Source organism: Rattus norvegicus, chromosome X, assembly GCF_021556685.1.
Source record: "Rattus norvegicus strain SHRSP/BbbUtx chromosome X, alternate assembly SHRSP_T2T, whole genome shotgun sequence".
NCBI classification, from domain to species: domain Eukaryota; kingdom Metazoa; phylum Chordata; class Mammalia; order Rodentia; family Muridae; genus Rattus; species Rattus norvegicus.
The window spans coordinates 27,481,111-27,502,016 of NC_141554.1; the positions used below are offsets into that span (position 1 = coordinate 27,481,111).

General features: G+C 40.3%; 1 protein-coding gene across 12 annotated transcripts in view; it reads left to right on the forward strand.

Moving 5' to 3' along the window:
• Wnk3 (WNK lysine deficient protein kinase 3) overlaps positions 1-20,906 on the forward strand; it is a 164,130-nt gene that overhangs the window by 136,220 nt on the left and 7,004 nt on the right. For 6 of the 12 annotated variants that reach the window (XM_087600103.1, NM_001411818.1, XM_087600100.1 and 3 more), the window contains 1 exon segment: positions 1,424-6,839. The exons of 5 other annotated variants lie outside the window; for them this stretch is intronic. In XM_087600103.1, coding sequence (XP_087456229.1) covers positions 1,424-1,753 — 330 coding nt within the window. In that variant the 3' untranslated portion in view covers positions 1,754-6,839. 12 annotated transcript variants of the gene reach the window in all.

The following is a 20,906-nucleotide window of genomic DNA, read 5'->3' on the forward strand; positions in this document are numbered from 1 at the left end:
ACATTGAGAGTTTCTAACAAAATTATAATTGAAAGTTTAGTTTTAGCTTGAACTAAGGATTTGAGGCTAAAATAATTATTTACATCCATTGGAATCATAATTCCTATGTGCATTACAAATATAATCTCTATACACATGTTTAATTGCAATATTAAACAGGAATATATCTTTTCAGTACTGCCTAAAACACAATTGTCTTGTGATTTTGAGTTTATTTTAGAAGAACGGAGGGCTGAAAAGGCAGCCTAATCAGTACTTTCCATGCCAAGTGTGAGGACTTGAGTTCAGGCCTTAGAACCCATATGAAAAAGCTGGGTGTGTGTGTGTGTGTTACATGCATAACTACCAGCACGGGCAGGAAGAGACAAGTGAATTCTTGAAGATTGCTAACTAACCAGCCTTGCCTATTTAGTGAGCTTCAGGCCAGTGACAGACTCTGCCTCACAAAACAACTTTGATAGCACCTGAGGAATGACCCCCAAAGTAGACTGCTTGCATCCATATACACATGAGTTCACAAGAATAAAAGTAAATGTGTAAGAATATGACAGAAGGGGGTTGGGGATTTAGCTCAGTGGTAGAGCGCTTGCCTAGGAAGCGCAAGGCCCTGGGTTCGGTCCCCAGCTCCGAAAAAAAGAACCAAAAAAAAAAAAAAGAATATGACAGAAGAGCTAGAGAGATTGATGATTCAGGTATTAAAAGCATTGGCTGCTCTTTCCGAAGGCTTGGATTTGATTCCCTGCACAGCCCACATGGTGACTTAATTCTGTCTCCAGTCCCAGATGATTCAGTGCCCTCTTCTGTTCTCCATGGGTTATACATACATACACACATACACACAGGCAAAATGTCCATACAAGCAAAATAAAATAAAAAGAATATAACAGAAGTGTCAAGTTTTAAGATAGTGTAAAGGGAGCAGAGGAGATGTTTATCGAGCATCTACTCTATGTTAGGTCTCCTTGTTACACTAATTATGTTCCTCTGTCTGGAGAATTGTGCAAGATGGTCTATTTCCATCTATGCATACAGTCTAAATGAACATTCATGGCTGGCAGAATGAAGGAAAAGCAAAATAATAGTGTTAGCATGAGTAAATTAGAGACTAAAGTGTGAACAGGGAGTTAATATGGGCCTTGGAGTTATCAGGAGAGGGCTGAAATCCATGTCTGATTTGCTTGGTGACATTGGGTTACTTACTAATTTTAGTTTCTGTTTTCTTATCTGAATAATGGCTATACTGGAAGGCAAGGCAGTTAGGAAGATGAGCTGAAGTAAAGAGTGTTACTCATGCAGACCTCACAGAAAGGTGCTCTACTCAATTTAACAGAAGAAGGAGTGAGGCAAAAAGAATAGGATTGGAGACTGAGAGAAGAATGTGCCAAATGAACTGATATTTTGTTTTTATGTTTGTTTTCATTAGAGCACTCCATCTACTGTGGGATACACATCAACCTGGGTTTCTTCTCTCTCCCAAATTCGCGGAGCTGCCCCGTCTTCCTTGCCACATGGACTCCCACTCCCTTCATTTCCTGGGCCATTAGCGTCCTATGGAATGCCTCATGCTTGTCAGTACAATCCCGTAGGCGCCGCAAGCTATCCAGTACAGTGGGTTGGGATTTCGGGAGCAGCACAGCAATCCGTAGTGCTTCCTACCCAATCTGGGGGACTCTTCCAGCCTGGGATGAATCTGCAGTCATTTCCAGCTCCACCAGTGCAGAACCCACCTTCAATCCCTCCTGGTCCCAAATGAGTCCAAGTCAGTGCTGAAGGAAGGGGAGAGAACTTTCAGAACACCTGTGATGCTATACTTTCTTCTTGAGTTCTGCCATATTTTTTCTCATTCATCTCTACTTTAAACTGTGTTTTTTGTTGTTCTAATGTGATATTTGATACAGCTCATCATTCGGTAGTAATGTGCAATTTGCACAAAGAATACTGCACACAGAAATGTTTTTTCACTTCAAATCCTATCCTCTTTGATACTTGATTTTTAAAAAATCCTGTTCCAAATGCTCTACTAGCTCAGCTTAAGTGTTACCATTTCCAAGACACCTCTCCTGTGTGCGGACATGCACTCACCTGCCCGCCCTCTTTTTTATCTGCTACCAGCAGTTGTATGATACTTCTCTTTAACATGTGTTAAAAAAAAAAGTATGTGGATTGGTTCTCCCCAAAATGTGGATGACGTAAGACCCTCCAATAGCCAGTCTTGTGGGATTCGTCATGTCTGTCTTAGGTTTACTTTTCACAGAAGGCAGTAACTGGCTGCAGGATCTGTTTTGGTGTATAAATGTAGTAGACTTTTGTCAAGCAGTACAAAATCTGAGTGTTTTTAAAATGTGATTTTCTCCCCGTCATCACAGCAGGAGGAGTGAGGGCTTGTTTGGAGTGAGGCGGAGGGAAAGGCAAAAGCAGAACTGTAACAGTTCCTTGAACCTACAGCTACCAGAGCTGCTTCTGGGTTTCAGTCATAACCCAAAGCAGCCACCTTTTCTCATGTGCACACCGCTTTGGTTTGGAGCATCCGCGAGGCACTGGTTTGGCTTGCATTCTTTCGCTAGGCATTGCAGCTGATGTGAATCTCATTTGGGGGGGTAATCCTTGTAATCCTAACCAAGGAGATTCAGGTTAACACTTCTGTTAATCCATTCTTCTAAAGCGAAATGTACTTGACACACTAGGGTTTGTAGCTTTTGAGACTTTTGCATAAAACACTGGCTTTACAGGGTTCTAAGAGATGTAGGATACACTGTCCTGCAGTGAACTAGTACACCCTAGGATGATATTATTTAAATTGCCTTTAACCTTTTTTGATGACAATGTTTGGGTTGTTATCATTTCTTACTAGTGTCTATAGACTTAGAACATTTTAGATCTTAGATGCGTTTGTCAGCCTCTTGAGAATTTGAGAGACTTCACTGTCAAGTTGCACTTTACTGGGTTTTATCCAGTTTTAGGAGGAGGGAGGCAGTGTCAAAATGTACACCTGTGGTTTTCAGGAAGCTTAACTGTAGTAAATCTTACGTGCTAGTCACAGGGTCACCTAATTTTCAGTCTGTGAAACCCAAATAGAATTTTTACTTGGTATATATCTATATATCAGCTCCTCTGTATACATGTTCAAAGACTTATCATTCACTGAAGCTTTGAAAGTCCTTTCAAATACATGTTTTCCTATTTAGGAATTCTCTTGGTAACCATTCCAACTTGTCTTCGTTTCTCTTAACAGATTTTCTTCCATATTCCTCTAAAACCTTACCCCCATGGGCTTGCCGGGAAGTGAGGAAACTTAATGGGTGTGCTTTATTTTTTCATACAATTTCATACTTTGTGACATTCAGTGCCCCTTTTAAAAGTTGTCTTATGTTGCTTACCTAAAGACCACACCCATCATCACATTTTTGTCTCTGTTCCTGGGGACATTCTGTGGATTGCTATTGATTTAAGAGCCACGGTTTCTTTTCCTAAGACATCATGTTTTGGCTGAGTCCAGATCATATGCACGGATTCCTCAAATTCCTTCCATGGTATTGCTTTGCATTTGAAGTGATTTTTCGGCTACTCATGTAGTTCAAGCTAGTCAGTTGCTTGCATTGTAGTGCTTTCCACATGTACAAAACGATGCTCCTAAACCTCCTGGTTCTTTAAAACTGTCTGTTTCATTACCAGTCGGTTTTGTGTAACTATATTGGGCTAGATAACCTATAAGGTGGAATACTACAGGTTTAAAGACTGGCTCTCCTCGAGTTGCAATCCTTTTAAACAGTGTGCCCATGGTGAAAAATAATTCTACAGATGACATGTACAACTTCATTTACAATCTCATGGCTGCTCTACATAGTATGTCCTGTGTTTTTTACACATCTCAGTTTTACATATAACTCATTGTCCTTGTTTGCCTGCAGATGTTTGCAGTGCCTTGTAATATTTAGAATCTTTTCAGGTTTTGCTGGAAAGAAAAGTCATCTTCTAAAGTTTGAAGATGGGACTAGTGTACTGCTGTCTCCATGCTGACTGCAGTATCTGGGTTAACATATATGTTACATATACATTATGTATATGTAATGTGTAGAAGTTAAAGCGTACAAAAAAAGGGAGTGTGCAGAAATGAAAACAATGCTATTCACTTTGCTGTGGGGTTTTCTTTACTTTCCCTCATTACTTTTTGATTTGATTCAGATTTTAGTCACTTTGATTGTAAATATTGATTAGTTTTCTAGGTGGGAATTTTGTATTATTTCATAACTTTGATAAGTCTTATAACAGTGCTGTTTCCATCCTTGCCTGAGGTACTTTTACTCCCCCATCAATAACGAATTCCAGATAACACTCAGAAGTACCCTTTTCTTTAACAAAGAGCCTAGAACATATAATAAACCTTCTGTTCCTTTCTAGAAAGCGTGCAAACCTGTCCTTTTTGCTTTCTTTCTTGTGATCAGCACAAAGCTTGCACTTAGCCACCATCTTGTAAAGTTTCCTTAAGAGATAGTCTGTATGTCCCCATTCTGTTTCCCTCTCAAGCGCACATCTGATGAGCAGCATTGTGTCCTCGTGTGTGGTGACATGAACACATGGCCAGGAAGCACTGCTCTTGTGTCTGTGGAGTTGGCTAAAATATAAGACTGGAACCAGTACTGCTGTCTTCAGTGCAGACCCTTCATATACCTGGAGCAGTCTTGAATCTAAGCAATTTGCTGTAGTTTCACAAATATCTCTGCAGTTTTTCATCTCTTCCTTGCTTATACCAAGCATAAGTTCTAATAGTTTGACAGGAAACGTAACTGTGAAAGTTTAAAAGACACTTCCGCTGTGATTTTTGGGTTGAGTGTAGTGTTTTCTAAGGTCTGATGCAATGTTATCATCTGAAAGCCCCAGATTTACTTGCAGTCCAGTTACTTTTGTTTATCTACCTCGTTTTTCAGTACTGTTTTAGGTGCACAAGTAAATGTTGCCTGTGAAACTTGCTTTTTTGCCTTGATTCTTTGTGTTAGTTTAGATTCTCAATCTGGCTTGCCTTTTTTGTCCTAGCACTCACCATGCATGTGGGATGAGAGGAACCATCATTCTGCCACCGATCTGTGTTGAAGCGATGACAGCCATGCACCTGTGTGTAATAAAGTTAGGGGATTTGGGGATGGAAAGCAAAGAGAGAAATAATTTGGTGGCAATACAGGACTTAGTGGTGGGACTTAGTTTTCAAATGTACTGAGGTGAGACATCCCCAGTGCCCCCAACTTCATATGTACTGGTGATGCTTCCTCACTCAGTGCCTAAAGGGCTATGGGTTGTAATTGCTTTAACTACCACAGTGAAATACTTGACCTCTTAGGGCAATGACCCATCTTCAAAATGTTAGCAGACTGCCTGCTATTTGCAGTGACAGTTTGTTATCTTAAAATGGCAGAATGCCTTTCATTTGAATCATAGTTGGTAGTAAGCGTTCAGATAATTGCTTATCTAATCTGTAGTTTCTGGAGTTGACTCTCTTTGCTGTATTTTCTAAGCATTGAAAATTCTCTTCCCCTCCTTAAAAAACTTCAGCAAATGTTTGTAACTGGATATTCCTTGTTTCACATGTGTACTGTGTAACAGTACATTTTTAATATTAGTAAACACTACACCTCAGTCATCATTTATATGTACATTCCTGAGGTAGAGTTGCCATCAGTTTGTGATTCGGTTACCTCATGTTCTGTTTGATGAAGAAAAACCTGAGCCTTCTGAGGTGGTATGCAAGCCATTTTCTAGAATAACTTTTTTTTAATCTGTAGTCAATCAGGGACTTCTTTTCCCTCCCTTTATTTAGAAGATATAATAGAAAGGTATGTATATATAGAAAAGACTTTTGATTTGGTAAATAAAATTTTAGGGTTAAAAATTTAAAATCTAACCCAAATTATGAAAAGAAAACCCTCGAACATAGTATCAGTTCCTTTTAAATAAAATTAGTGTGCAATTGGTATGGAGCCATATGTTCAGATTGCCCTGGAAAGAGTCTCTTTTTTTGCGTGTATGAAGGATGAATTCAAACATTGATCAGGGACCTTGACCACTACTATGTGAATGGGCCCACAGTAGTAACCAGGTTAAATTATTTTCCAATGAGATGGTTGAAAGAGTGTACAGACCAACAGCTCCAATTCTGGGAGGTTCTCTGAAGTAAAACAACACAGACTGTTAAAAAGCTGAAAGTCAGGTGAGAAGGCAAGGGGAAGACTATGCTCTGAAGGGACAATGCTTGGAAATGCACACTTGGCACCCTTCTAGCTTTTTGACCTTGTGTTTCTTTCCACTATAATTTAAGATTTAAGGTTGCGATTTGTAGTCTAGACCCCTCAGCAGATAGAGTGGATATAATGACTGGTCAGAACGTGCAGTTGAAGGTCTGTCATGCTCAATCACTTAAAGCTATAATGTGTTTACTGCGAATATTAAGCATGTAGACCTAGTGCAGCATGGGAGCCACTCAGGAAGTTTATGCAATTAAACTTTCATGCATAATTTACCATGAAATATGTAGATTTCAGCCAATTCTCAATACTTAACATTTAGTTATATATGTGAACTCTCCTTTCTTAATTCGGGAATGTAGCATTATATAGAATGCTGTTAAACTTAATTTTAACCTTTTTAACATTAACTTTTGTTTTGGTAAGCCAAGTGATCTACCTTTCAGCAGTTGTCTGGTTTTGATTCGTCGAAACTGTGATTTTTATTTTAATCACTACCCAACTGTTGTTAAATTTTTGTTTCCTGGAATTTTGTTTTGAAATAAAAAATAAAGGCTGTGTTAAATGAGTATGTCACCTTATTAAAATTCTGTCATATTTACTGCAGTCACCTGGCTTAAATGGTTTTTTTTAATCAAATATATATATATATGTATATATACACATATATACATAATATATATAATTGAACAGATTTAAGAAAATTTTGAAGTTGGAGTGGGTGGGTAGGAGTGAAAGCATCCTCATAGAAGTGAGGAGAGGGGAGAGGGAAGAAAGGGGATAACATTTGAAATGTAAATACATAAAATATCCAAGAAAAATAAAATTAAAAAATAAATTATATGTAACAAAAAAAAGAAACTTAGTCTTACAGGTTGTGCTAGCTTTGGGGTAGGGGACATCTGCCTCAGCCATGACTTCCCTGTTGATTTACGTGCAATTCTAACACATTTCCAGTGGGCCTACCTTCTCCAAATTTGCAAATGAACCAGAGTTGTAACCTACTGTGTTAACTACAGTTTCAACTGTGAATTGATTCACACAACACTCCTAACATAAGTCTCCAATTTTTATGGCAAATTTGGGGGTGGGGAGATGAAAGAGTTTTCTAAGGGTCACATGGCTAGTAAGTGGTAAAGTTTAGAATCAAACCCAGGTCTATCTGACTCCATAGCACACATATGTAATAATCCAAGTATATTACATAACATACATAATAATCCAAGTAGACTGAGAATATTTTAATTGTTTGGATTCATATATGTACTCTTTACATGTCTGTCATGAAGCTGTCCAATGCTTGTTCCTTATGAAAGACTATTTTCTTCCCTTCCAATGTTGTCACATTTAGAAAAATAGATTTGGGGACCTGAGAGAGGTCTCGATGGTTAAGAGTACTGGCTGCTCTTCCACAGGATCCAAGTTCACTTCCCAGCAACCACCCACATGTCAGCTCACAGATGTAACTCTAGTTCCAGAGGATCTGGCACCCTTGAACAGGCATTCAGACAGAACACCAATGCACATAAAAACAAATAAATCTTTAAAAACAAAAAAGAAAGAAATCTCTTCCTATCACTGCTCACTCAGTATACAACGACTTTAGGAATTTTAAAGCCTTGTCAGATCAATCACTTGTTCACTTGTTCACTTGGCTGTTGATGTACAGGAAATATGCATATGCAAAGAGCACTATGGGAAGAATGAGATATGGTTGAAATGTTAATTGTGTGAGGCGTGGTTGAATGTACCTAGAGTCCTGGGTGATTTGAAGGCAGGAAAATTGCTGGATCCGTGGAGTTATAGGATAACCTGGGGAAGATAGCAAAATCCCTTTCCAAAGAAAGAAAAGAGGGACAGAGAGGAGAAAATGAAATGAATTAAGATTAAATGAATCCTTTAAAGCTTTTTAAAGATACATATTTTAGCCAGTTGTGCACATCTGTAATGTCAGCACTCAGAAACCTGAGACGGAGATGATGAGTTCGACACCAGTCCTAGACTATGTAGTAAGACCTTTCAGCAATGAAAGTCTCACTTTGATCCAGTAACTCAGATGGGCAGTAGAACAAGCACAGGCAATTTGATTTTCTAAAATGATGTGGTCCCATTGACAGGAAAGGGGAGTTACCCTCATTTCCCATTTCTTGAATGTGCTTACTAGGTATTGCCTGTATCCTTTACCTCCAATTTGCACTTGAGAAATTAAACTGGTTGGAATAGACCTGATTCTTAGTACACTTAATACAGATACCTTTTGGAGTCCCCCAGACCTGGTTCTGTGTTCTGGTTTATAAAGTTGAGAAAGTGCCTAACTTCCTCAGCTTCAGTGGGAGTAGTTAGCATTGTGTCTACTACATAGGTTTCTCAACTAATAGTAACTGCTATTTAAGCAGTTACTTAAATAACTATTAATTAATCACTTTACTAACTATTCTAACTCCAAAGATCTCTCTTTTAAAAGAAAAATATGACTAAACATTACCCAATTGTGTTCTTCTATTCCATTTTATATTGGTATTATGAAATTACTAGCACTGTATAGTTGTAGACAAAATAGATATTTAGCTAACAGTTTTGGAGACTCAAAGTCTAAGATTGCACAGCTATATCCATGCAGCCCTCTGAGAAACAACATGCGTACGTGCACACACACACACACACACACACAGCATGGCAGAGAGGTGTAAAGGGAAATGGCTGGGTGATCAAGGGGCCAATTGTGTGTGGCAGCCTAGTTCTGCAAGAGTAAATATGTTCAGCCATAAGAAAAGCATTAATCCTTTCATGAGGGCAGTGTTGCATCTAATTTCAGTGAGGCCTCACTACCTCCCAACACTGCTTCATTGGGAGCAAGTTTCCAGTAAAGATGCATGCCAGTAATCCCAGCATTCAGAGAGCAGAAAGGAAACTGGTCACTGCCAGTTCAAGGCCAACCTGGGCTACAGAATGAAACCTTGATTCAAAGCAAAATAAAATTCCTTTAGGGCTAGGCACAGTGGCACACCCTTTTAATCCCACCACTTGGGAGGCAGTCATGCAGACCTCTGAATTCCACACCAGCCATCACTGCATACTAAAACCCTGTCTCAAAACAAAATTCTTTGAGGAATACAAACCATGTATAAACCATCAAATTCTACTCTTGAACCCCAAGATTCATGCCCTTGAAGATGCAAAATGTATTCTGTGCAAATGCTTCCTATGTTTGAATTCATTTGAATTCATTTTAGTACAAATCAAAAATTCTAAGTCTCATCTAAGACTCAATTCTCATTTGAGAATTCTCAATTCTCATTGCTGTGAATGTATGAAATCAAAAGCAAGTTATCAGACTTGGTATATGGTTAAGTATCTGCTATATTGAAGGTACTCACTGGGAAAAAAACAAATTTCGTATGACATCTGCTTTCAAGATACAAGAGAAAAGGAGGAATAGAATAAACATTTCATTTCTGAAAGAAATAGATATATAGAAATGAATACCGAGTTCCAAAGAAGACTTAAACCCAGAGGTATCGAAGTACAGCTTGACGTTCTATATCTGATAGCCTGCACCTACTACACCAAGAGGGCCTGAGCCTTTGCTAGTTGAGACCCATGTAGTACGGTACAGCTGATGCACATGGCTTTGCATGGCTGCCACTGATACCGCCACTCTAAGGCTTAAGTGGCAGCCTCACAGATCTATATATTCTTGTTGAGGACATCTACAGTGGCACCCTAGGCTTTCCTTGGCACTCTTGGTAGAACAGCTCCATGTTTACCATATGTGGATCAGCACAGTCTTTGGAGCAATGGCCCAAGCTATGTTCTGGGGCCACTTGACCCACAGCTCAAGAAGCCATAGAGAACTTCTCTGTAAAGGAGGAGCAGCAATGCCAAGAAAGCTCTGAGCAGCAAAGCCGCTACCTAAAAGCACTTTGCCTTTCTAGGGCTCTGGGCCTAAGTTGGAAGGGGCAGTATCAAGGATTTCTGAAATGTCCCCAAGACCTTTCCCCATTTTCTTTACTACTAGCACCATCTCCTTGAGATCTGCGCTTGTCTTCACTGTTTGGTTTGGGTTTTTTTGCTGCAAGGTCTCACCCAATATCCTAGGCTGGCCTCAACCACCTGTCTCAGTCTTAAAAGTATTGGGATTCCAGGGAGTTTCTTTTTGTCTTTTGTTTTGCTTTGCTTAGACAGGGTCACATATAATTTAGGTCAAGGTCAAGTGGGATCTTCGATTCCTGATCTTTCTGCTTCCACCTTGCCACTTCTGGAATTACAGGCATGCATCAGGTTTGGCTTTTCAATTTGTGTGTGTGTGTGTGTGTGTGTGTGTGTGTGTGTGTGTGTGTGACAGAAAAATGTGTGTATGCACAATTTTGTGTGAGTGTACATGTCTGTGGATGTGCATGGAACCCCATGGTCGATGGAGAATTATCACTATCCTTAGTCTCCTTATTTATCGAGGCACATCCTCTCAGTCAAACACGGAGCTTACTGACAGCTTGCCAGCCTTTTCCTGGGGATCTTCTGTCTCTGCCTTCCAAGGCTGGAATCCACCAGGTCTGCTTGGCATTTACTTGAGATCTGAGAATTTTAACTCTAGAGATTTTTTTTTTAAACTAGGTGGCTTAGTTACCTTTCTACTACTGTAACAAAGTTGCATGACCAAGGCAACTTCCACATACTTTTCAAAGTTTATTGAGGATTGTCTTAGTATCAAGTGTTAGTCCGTGACCATCATGGCTTCAAGCATGGCAGCAGCTGGCCTGGTGGTAGAGCAGCTCCTAAGATCTTATATCCTGATCCACAAATTGGAGGCAGAGAGGGAGCTGGCTGGGAATGGTATAGAAACCAGAAAGCCTGCTCCCAGTGACACACCTCCTCCAACAAGGTCGCACCTAGTTATCCCAAGGAATTGCACCCACTGGGAACCAAACATTCAAACATGAGCCTATGGGAGCCATTTTTATTCAAACCACCACAGTAAGGTGGTATAGCCAAGAAATATCTCAAAACCCTAATCCTTCTGCCTTCACCTCCTGAAGGCTAGAATTTCCAGTCTGAGCAGCCCACACCTGCATTCAGTTTTTGGTCATTCTGCCTGGTCCTTTCCAGCAGCTGTCTTATGCCCAGGGTAGGCTCTACTAATCTTTAGCAAGCATTTGCTCAGCTGCACTTTTATTTTGTTTTCCTGAGCATAGGTTTTCACAAGACTGTGAATTTTCTAAGGAGTCTCACTGTAAATCTCGCTCAAGAGTTCCCTAGAACTACCATGCAGCCGCACAAAGGCATGGACAGAACACAGCTTAACAATAATTGCTCTCGGGCTGGAGAGATGGCTCAGAGGTTAAGAGCACCCGACTGCTCTTCCAGAGGTCATGAGTTCAATTCCCAGCAACCACATGGTGGCTCACAACCATCTGTAAAGAGATCCGATGCCCTCTTCTGGTGTATCTGAAGACAGCTACAGTGTACTTATATATAACAATAATTGCTCTCTTAACTTAGGGTTCCTATTGCTGGGAAGAGACACCATGGACACAGCAACTCTTACTTACAAAGGAAAACATTCAATTGGGGGCTGGCTTACAGGTTCTGAGGTTCAGTCCATTGTGCTGGCAGTACATGGCAGCATCCAGACATGGTGCTGGAAAAGGAGCTGAAAATTCTACATCTTGATCTGAAGGCCTGCCCCCCCCCCCCCCCCCAGTGACACACTTCCTCCAACAAGGCCACACCTGCTAATAGTGCCACTCCCTGGGCCAAGCATTCAAATACATTAATCTATGCGGGTCATTCCTATTCAAACCACAATTGCCAAGGATGGCTCCCAAGTTTCCAGTAAAATATACCTCATTTCTATCAGCATCCTTGTCACAATCGCTCATCCAATCTCTAAAATATTTTAACGTCTTTTCTGGTCTCATCACTTGAGCCTTCTCCAGAATCACCCATAATACCTGGTATACTCTACCAAGTCACTCTAAATTCTTTCAACCTACAACGAAGACCCAGTTCCAGTTCTGCTCCTGCATTTCCAGGTATTATAGCTACCTCCTTACTCTTTGGATTCTGAATTCGTTTCTTTAGTATTGCTATTATAAGGGATCTGACATTTTGTATTGTGAAATGGTGTTCAGTGAGGTATATAGAAAAAGAATATGAAGTTGGGAAGGGAATGTGGTAGTGGGGTCTTGGAGGAATTGAGCAGGAGGAGTAGAGGTGGATGTAATCAAAATACATTGCATACATGTATGAAATTTTCAACGAATAAGTACTATTATTCTTTTAAAACAGAGTATGTTGCCAGGCAGTGGTGGTGCACACCTTTAGTCCTAGCACGTGGGAGGCAGAGACAGCTGGATCTCTGTGTTTGAGGCCAGCCTGCTCTACAGAGCAAGTTCCAGGACAGCTGGGACTACACAGAGAAACCCTGTATCGAATAACCTAAACAATAATAATAATAATAATAATAATAATAATAATAATAATAATAATAAATGAATTTTCAAACTGTGTAAGAAAATGAGGTAATAGGCACACTGTAATCTTCTAAAACAAGTTTTCTTCTTACACAGTTACCCACATTTGTACCAAAGGCAGGAAAAGCCTGATATGTTTACAAAACAAGATTGGTCTCATTAAACTTACCCTGATTAATTATATAAATCCAGCAGGAACTATGATGGTTCTTTAAATTTGCTTTGCTGAAACTTTTTATAAGACGTTTCAGAGCTAGGAGCCTGGAGAGATGGCTCAGCGGTTAAGAGCCCTGGCTGCTCTTCCAGAGGTCCTGAGTTCAAATCCCAGCATCTGCATAGCATCTCACAATCTGATCCTCTCTTTGGTCTGCAGCTGTATACATAAAAATTAATTAAAAATAAGCAACATGTGCTTCTATTCCTTTTTTATTAGATATATTTCTTTATATTTCAAATGTTATTCCCCTTCCCAGTTTCCTGTCCATAAGCACCCATCCCCTCCCCCTGCCCCATACGGGTGTTCACCCCCCCATCCACCTCCCTTACTGTCCCCCCCGACGACATTCCCCTGAACTGGGGATCCAACCTTGGCAGGACCAAGGGCTTCCCCTTCCATTGGTGCTCTTACTAGGTTACTCTGTGCTACATATGCAGTTGGAGCCCTGGGTCAGTCTATATATAGTCTTTGGGTAGTGGTTTAGTCCCTGGAAGCTCAAAGGAGAGAGAAAAAGAAAGAATCTCAGAGCTGGATATGGTGACTCGTGCCTTTAATCCCAGTCCTGGGAAGGCAAGAGCAAAAGGATCTCTGAGTTTGAGGTCAGCCTGACCTACATAGTAAGTGCTAGGACTGCATAGTACCCTGCTCCCCAAGTGCTGCAACCAAAGTTTTGCCCAACTATTATGCCAATTTTTATTTATTGTTTTTACTTATTCAGTTTCTTTGTTTTAGATAGTCTCCCTTTACAGTGCAGGCTGACTTGACATTAGATCTTCCTGCCTTTCTGCCTCTGTCTCCTGGGACTACAGCTCCTAGGACTGACTATAGGTGTGTGCCACTATATCCCATGACTTACAAAAACTTCCTGAGGTTAGAAAATCAAGGTAGGTACTCACCATAAAATTTCCTTCTTAGAGCTGGGTGGTGGTGACACATTCCTTTAATCTCAGCTCTAGGGAGGCAGTGTCAGGCAGGTGCATCTCCAAGTTCTGGGCTAGCCTGATCTACAGAACAAGTTTTTGGACATCCAGGGCTACACAGAGAAACCCTGTCTTTTTTTTTTTTTTTTAGATTTTTATTTATTTATTTTATGCATATGAGTACACTGTAGCTGTCTTCAGATACACCAGAAGAGGGCATCAGATCTTATTACAGATGGTTGTGAGCCACCATGTGGTTGCTGGGATTTGAACTCAGTACCTCTGGAAGAGCAGTCAGTGCTCTTAACCACTGAGCCATCTCTCCAGCCCGAGAAACCCTGTCTTAAAAAAAAAAACTTTAAACTTTTCCTCTTTAGGTCCTACAGATTTGAGTGATGTTCTCCCTCTAAAGGTCCCTAAAATATTTTGAGGTTCCTGGACCTGCTCTTTCCCCCCTGTAAGACAACTATATAGAAAGCAAAACAGCCATGTTTTTGTTTGTTTGTTTGTTTGGTTGGTTGGTTTCGAGTCTAGCCTTTAATGGCTGAGCCATCTCTCCAGCTCCACATCAGGCTTCTAAGTAGAGCTTTATTGATGCGTATCTGACAAATTTTTATTAAACTACCTTAAATAACCAGAAAAGTAGGAGCACTAACAAATAGTTTCTGAGTTCAGGAGGGTAGGGAAAAAGATAAAGACTTCTATCTTTTCTTGGCCAAAGTGTACTCTACCCAGTTGCTATAAGGTATAGAAAGATGAAGAAAGAACATTTTCCAACTCTGGGAGATAAAACATTTAAGAAAAGCAGTAAGCCATTAAATTTATGCTCATTGGTTCATGAATGAATTCTTGTTGGGTTTGAATGGTTAGGAAGCTTGCCTGCCATTCGTTTCTTCAGTACAGTTATAGCCATTCTTACAGAATTTTAATTTATCAGAAATGTGGAAACTGGTTGGAGTCTGTTCAGTGAATCATTCTCCTTGCAGAAATAATTCTGGCCAGGATCTGGTTGCCAATCTTCTTTGGAAAAGAAGTAAAATAATAATGGAGGGTGCCCTGCAGGTAGTAATTGGAAAGGAAGTTGGACTACTCCTGAAGTACAAAACAATTTAGCAAAATGACCACAGTTACGAATGACAGCATTTTAGGATTCTAGGAATGTTCTGTCCCAGGAACTCATCAGTAGCTTCCACATGAATGAGGCTTAATCTTAATTATTACTTAATAATCTTTTGTATATGATTGAACACAGTGTAAGCCAAATCTGTTTAATATCGTTCTTTTACAAGGCAAAAGACATACACTTGTACTGGGAATGTAATTCAGTTGCTAGAAATTTTGTCCAGAATGCACAAAGTGCTAGCTTTATTTCCAACCCCTCATTTGCCTGGCATGATAGCACATACCTAGAATCTTTTTTTTTTTTTTTTTTTGGTTCTTTTTTTCGGAGCTGGGGACCGAACCCAGGGCCTTGCGCTTCCTAGGCAAGCGCTCTACCACTGAGCTAAATCCCCAACCCCACATACCTAGAATCTTATTGCCCAAGTGGATATAGAAGAATGAAACGTTTCAGGTCATCCTGGACTACATACCAGGTTCAAGGTCATTGAAAGACAAAGGGAGGAAGAGATGAGCAGACTTTGGACTTTGCAGGGGCCCAAGTTGAAAATCCCAAATTTAACCTGAGGTTCAAGAATCTGAAGGTGAGGGGCTGGAGAGATGGCTCAGTGGTTAAGAGCACTGACTGCTCTTCCCGAGGTCCTGAGTTCAAATCCCAGCAACCACATGGTGGCTCACAGCCATCTGTAATGAGATCTGATGCCCTCTTCTGGTGTGTCTGGAGACAGCTACAGTGTACTCATATAATAAATAAATAAAATATTAAAAAAAAAAAGAATCTGAAGGTGATATTGAACCAGGCCTGGTAGCTAATGCCAATAATCCCAGCACTGGGGAGACTGGGACAGAAAAATCACCTACAGGCCTGCCTAGGCTTCATAATGTTCCAGGGCAACCTGAGCTACAAAAAAAGACAAAATCTTAGTCAAGTTTTTTTATTGCTGTGAAGAGACTCCACAATTGTGGTGGGAAGCACAAGGCAGACATGGTGCTGGAGAAGATGAGGTTCTTCAACTAGGTCTGAAGGCAGCACAGAAAAGGCAAAACTCTGGGTCCTGGGTCCACACAAAGCCATACCTACTCCAACAAGGCCACACCTCCTAATCTTTCAAGTAGTGCCATTCCCTGATGACCAAGTGTTCAAATACATGAGACGATGGGTCATTCTTATTCAAACCACCACAGACTCTGTCTCAAAAACAAAACAAAATAAAACAAAAAAACGCAAAAAAACCCAAAAAACAAACAAACAAACAAACAAACAAACAAAAAGAAAAAGTCAAACCCAAAAACAGAAGAGCTGGATTCACTACATCTGTAATTCTAGCACTTGAGAAGAAGAGACAGGAGGATCAGGAGTTCAATGTTATCCTCAGCTAGACAGGAGATAAATAAATAAAGCAAACAAATTAAATACATTTTAATAAATTATTTAAAAATGAAAGCAAAACCTAAGTTTGAACAATTGGTAAGAAATGTCAATTGGTGGATCCTGGCATGGTGGCTCAAACCCATAATCCCAGCGATTGGGAGGCTGAAGCAGAAGGATTCTGAGTTTGAAGCCAGCCCAGACTACAGATGGAAACCTTGTCTCAAACGACAGGAAAGGGGGCCAAAGAGATGGCTCAGCATTTAAACCATGCTCTTGCAGAGAACCCAGGTTCAATTTGTGGCATCTACATGGATACTGGGGACAGCATACCTTAACAGGGACTGCCAGCAGTAGGCCATGATGGAGACATCTCAGAAGCCTGCTGCTGTTCCTTGTAAAAAACAGTTGTTCCCATTTCTCCTAACCTTAGCCCTGGACAATGGCTATATAGCGTTCATTTGTGTGTGACTGCCTTTCAGTTGGCCTTGGTGTGCATAATTATTCTACTATATCTGCCTTTCCTATTTATTTCTACTTCTGCTCTGGTGAATCTTGTGAAACTAGATGTTCCCTGATGTAATGATTCTTTAATAATTAAAAATTGAGGCATAGGGACACAGCACAGCACAGTCCTATTGGCCCAGGTGCATGCTGTGTGTTCTCACCTTGGAAACAATGTAATAATTGCACAATGGTAGTTCCAGATTAATGCTTGACTTGCAAAGAAAGTTTGAAGAAATTATTAGAAAATGAAATAGAGTCAACATTAGGACCCCAAGAAAGGAAAAAAAAACTATTGAAGTTAGGACACATGTTTTGCATAACATTTGAGAGAGGTTCCTGGACAAAGAAGTATGGAATGCATAAAATTATATACTAGTAAAACTAAGTCAAAATGCTGGGACTCTTATGAGAGTCATTGTGTGCAATGTAAAGAAACAGAAAGCTAGCGGAACCACTGAGTTAAGGGTCAACTTAACTCTTTCTGGACACTGCCTGGCAGCTTTGCCTATGTCATTTATCATTAGAGCTTCACAGGAAAATGCAAGTAGCTGATCTCGGAGCTTTGAGCTTTGAAATATGATAGTTAAAAGTTAAAGTTTAAATAATGGTAAGTGTGCAATTATTATTATTTTGGCCACAGGCCTGAGAATAGGGGAAGCTTGAAACTTTGGGGAACAAGTGTAATTTTTAATCTTTGTGGGATGTGGTTATTCTTTTGAATTTTATTTGGCAACGATTATACGATGTCTTTTTTTTTTCTACCTGCATTTGGAGTAACCCCCCAAAAATTATAATTTCAACAATAAAATAAAATAAAATAGAACAACATCCCGGAGTGTATAAACTGAAACTCAAGCTTACTAAGTATTTCGGCACTCTAGCTTATCTCCACATTAAAACTTTTGCCACTTAATTTCTCTTTAAAGTTTTTCAACTCAAATTATCAAAGGATTTTATAATCTGTTCAAGTAGATATCGACGGTAAAACACAAATAGTATTGAAATATTCATCTATAAATATCCCATTTCTGTCTCATTCAGTTTTATTTTAATTTTTAGACAAGGTCATCAGACTGGCCTCAGTCACACTATGTAGCCAAAGATGACCTTGACTGTCTGATCCTCTAGCCTCTACCACCCAAGGACAGAGGTTACAGGTACACACCGCCACCCACTGTTTATGAGATATGAGGGATGGAACCTTCATGCATGCTAGGCAAGCACTTTACCGAGTAGGCTACAACCCTAGCACTTCAGTTTTCTTAGTTCCACTTGAATTGCTTGTGAATTTTATGAGACTGAACAGAGCTACCCATAAGGTTTACTTGCTTACTTGGCTTGGTTTGGTTGTTACTGGCAAGTCAGACAAGTATGAAAAACATTACAGAAACAAAGGAACTAATTTCTTTTCAATAATATTTTATTTACAAAAGAAGATAACTTAACAATGGGCCCTAGTGGGAACTACAATGTTAAATTGGTTTCTTCTCTTCTGTCCTCCTTTTTTTTATGAGAAATTTCTTCCTGAAGTTTGTCTTTTCAGAAGGTAAGTATCATGTTCTGGAGAAGTCCTGGTAGAAAATATGTCTCAAAGGCTCCATAAAAAACTGCTAGATTTTTCCAAGAAAGAGTCTAAGGTGCATCCTATCCAAGGATTTAGAATGGTTAAGAGGACAACATGATGTCATCGGGATTCTCTCCAGGGTGTTATATAGATGGCCATAGGATAAGATTCAATTTTGACAATAGAAGCTGGGCTCCTTCCTTGATGTTCGGTCTCTGCTTTTCCATCCCTTGACTACAAAGCAGAGAGGCAATAGACTTGAAGTGGAACATAATCAGAGATCCAAAGGAAGTGGCTAGAAAAGCAAAGATGGTGAAGAACAGAAGAGGAGCAGAAGAGGAGCAGAAGAGGAGTGGAAGAGGGGCAGCAGTACATTGAAAGAACAGGTTGGAGTGGAGCAGATATGGGGGAGAAGAAAATAAGCTTACCAAAAGCCTAGTGAAGTTCCACATGATCCAAGAGAGAGGGAATCACACAAAGAGAGTATGTCAGTCAGTTTATTCATTATGAATAGAATTCAAACTAGCACCCTATGGCCACACATGGTGTTCTCAAAGTGGGCAAGGAAGATCCAGCCCTGCTTGAGCCCAGTAGTTCTCTCTCAAACATAGGCTACACCTAGGCATGGTGGTACATGCTGATAAATAACCCAAGCACTTGAGAGGCCAAGGTTAGGACTGGGGATTTTGAACCTGCCCTTGGCTATGTAGTGAGTTCCTAACCATTCTGAGATAGAGATAAGACCCTATCTTAAAAAGCCCACCAAACAGATGTCAAAAACCTCTTACCTCTTCTTTGATGGCTTTTGGTTGCTTGTCCTAGAATTTCATCAGCATGCTTTGGAGTGCATCACAGGTATTGGATGCCAAAGACAGTAGAGTTAGAAAAGGGGATATGTCAAATCACTTAGCAGGGTCACAATGGACACTCCTGGAACTAAAGATGGGTAGTACCTATGGCCATGTCACCTGAAAGTGTCCCAAGTCATCTCATGTTAGAAGAGGCAGGTAGGGCTCTGGATGTACCGAGTTCCACCCTGAGCACTGCAAAAAATAAAACACTGAACAAAGGGAAGAGATGTAGGGGAGGAGGGAAAGATTAACAAAGGTGTAACAAGTTGATTTCACCAATGTTGCATTTGTTTATGTATTTATGCTTGAGACAAGGTCTCACTCTGTAGCCCTACCTAACCCGAAACTCACTCTGTAGACCAGGCTGGCCTCAAATTCGTCCTGACTCTGCTTTTCAAGTGCTTGCACTCAACTCATTGAAGTTTTACATAACACAGAAGGCTCTAAAACTGAAGAGGAGTTACAGACAGTTGTGAGCTGTCATGTAGGTGCTGGGAATTAGGTTAACCTGGGTCTTCTAGAAGAGCAGCCAGTGCTTTTAACTACTGAGTTGTCTCTTACTCCAGAATACAGACCCTGTTGCATTGTAGTTTTAACACACAACAGGACCCTTGAGAATGAAGGTCCTTAAAGAAGGGAGAAAAGAAGGAGTGACCTTTATGGGTTAATGGCTTGCTTTGGGGTGGGAGGGCTTCAATTTCTAAAACTTGTTTCTATAGTTCCTTTAAGGGGCAGAGAGAGGACTGGGGTCAAGACATGAAGGTTAAAAATCACAGGCATACTTCACCCCTGAGGCTGCCTCTTATGCCTTCCATTTAGTACAAAGTATTCAGAACACCAAAGTGTCATAATTTGGTGTACAATTTTCTGAGCCCCAAAGGGTGTCAGGTAATGTAATAAAAATGTCGGTCAGATGGAAAAGCAATTAAATTGGGAGGTAAGACCAACATATAATCCATTTGAAAGACATCAACATTAATGAACACCACCAGGGAAAATAATGAGCTGACAGAATCAGATCTGTGGCTAAAGAGTTTGATGCTAAAGTAGTTGAAGGAGAATAGATGGGAGAAATAAAGGAAAATAGCAGAGATGATGACTGGAGGTGGGCTTGGGATGGAGGGAAGGAAGGCTTACAGCAAAGTTAGCACTGGATGGGGTTGGTCCCCATTATGTGTTTCAAATAAAGAACTGTGCTCAGGAATTTAATATCAACAAACACTTCCATTCAGTGTAGCTCACTGCCTCTCAGCCCTGAGTGCCTGAGAACTGCCTGGGGAGTGCTTTGTATGTTTTAAAAGGTGTTTTGGTTACACCACAAAAGAGTGTGCTTAGCAGCATTGAGCCATACACCTAACAGTTGTATATGGTACTTCATGCCTGTAATCCCAGCATATAAGAGGCTAAGGCAGGAGGATACCAATGAGTTTGAGGTCACCCTTGGCTATAACATGAGTTTTGGGCCACACTGAGGTACAGTGTGATACCTTGTCTCAAAAAGAAAGGAAAGGAGAAAGTTAATATTTTGCTATGTATATCTTACACAGTTAAAAACAAGAATCTATGGGCCTAGGGATATGGCTCAGTAGTTAAAAGGATGTGCTCTGCAGTCACAGGAACCAGAGTTCAGATCCCAGCTCCCATGTGACAAGC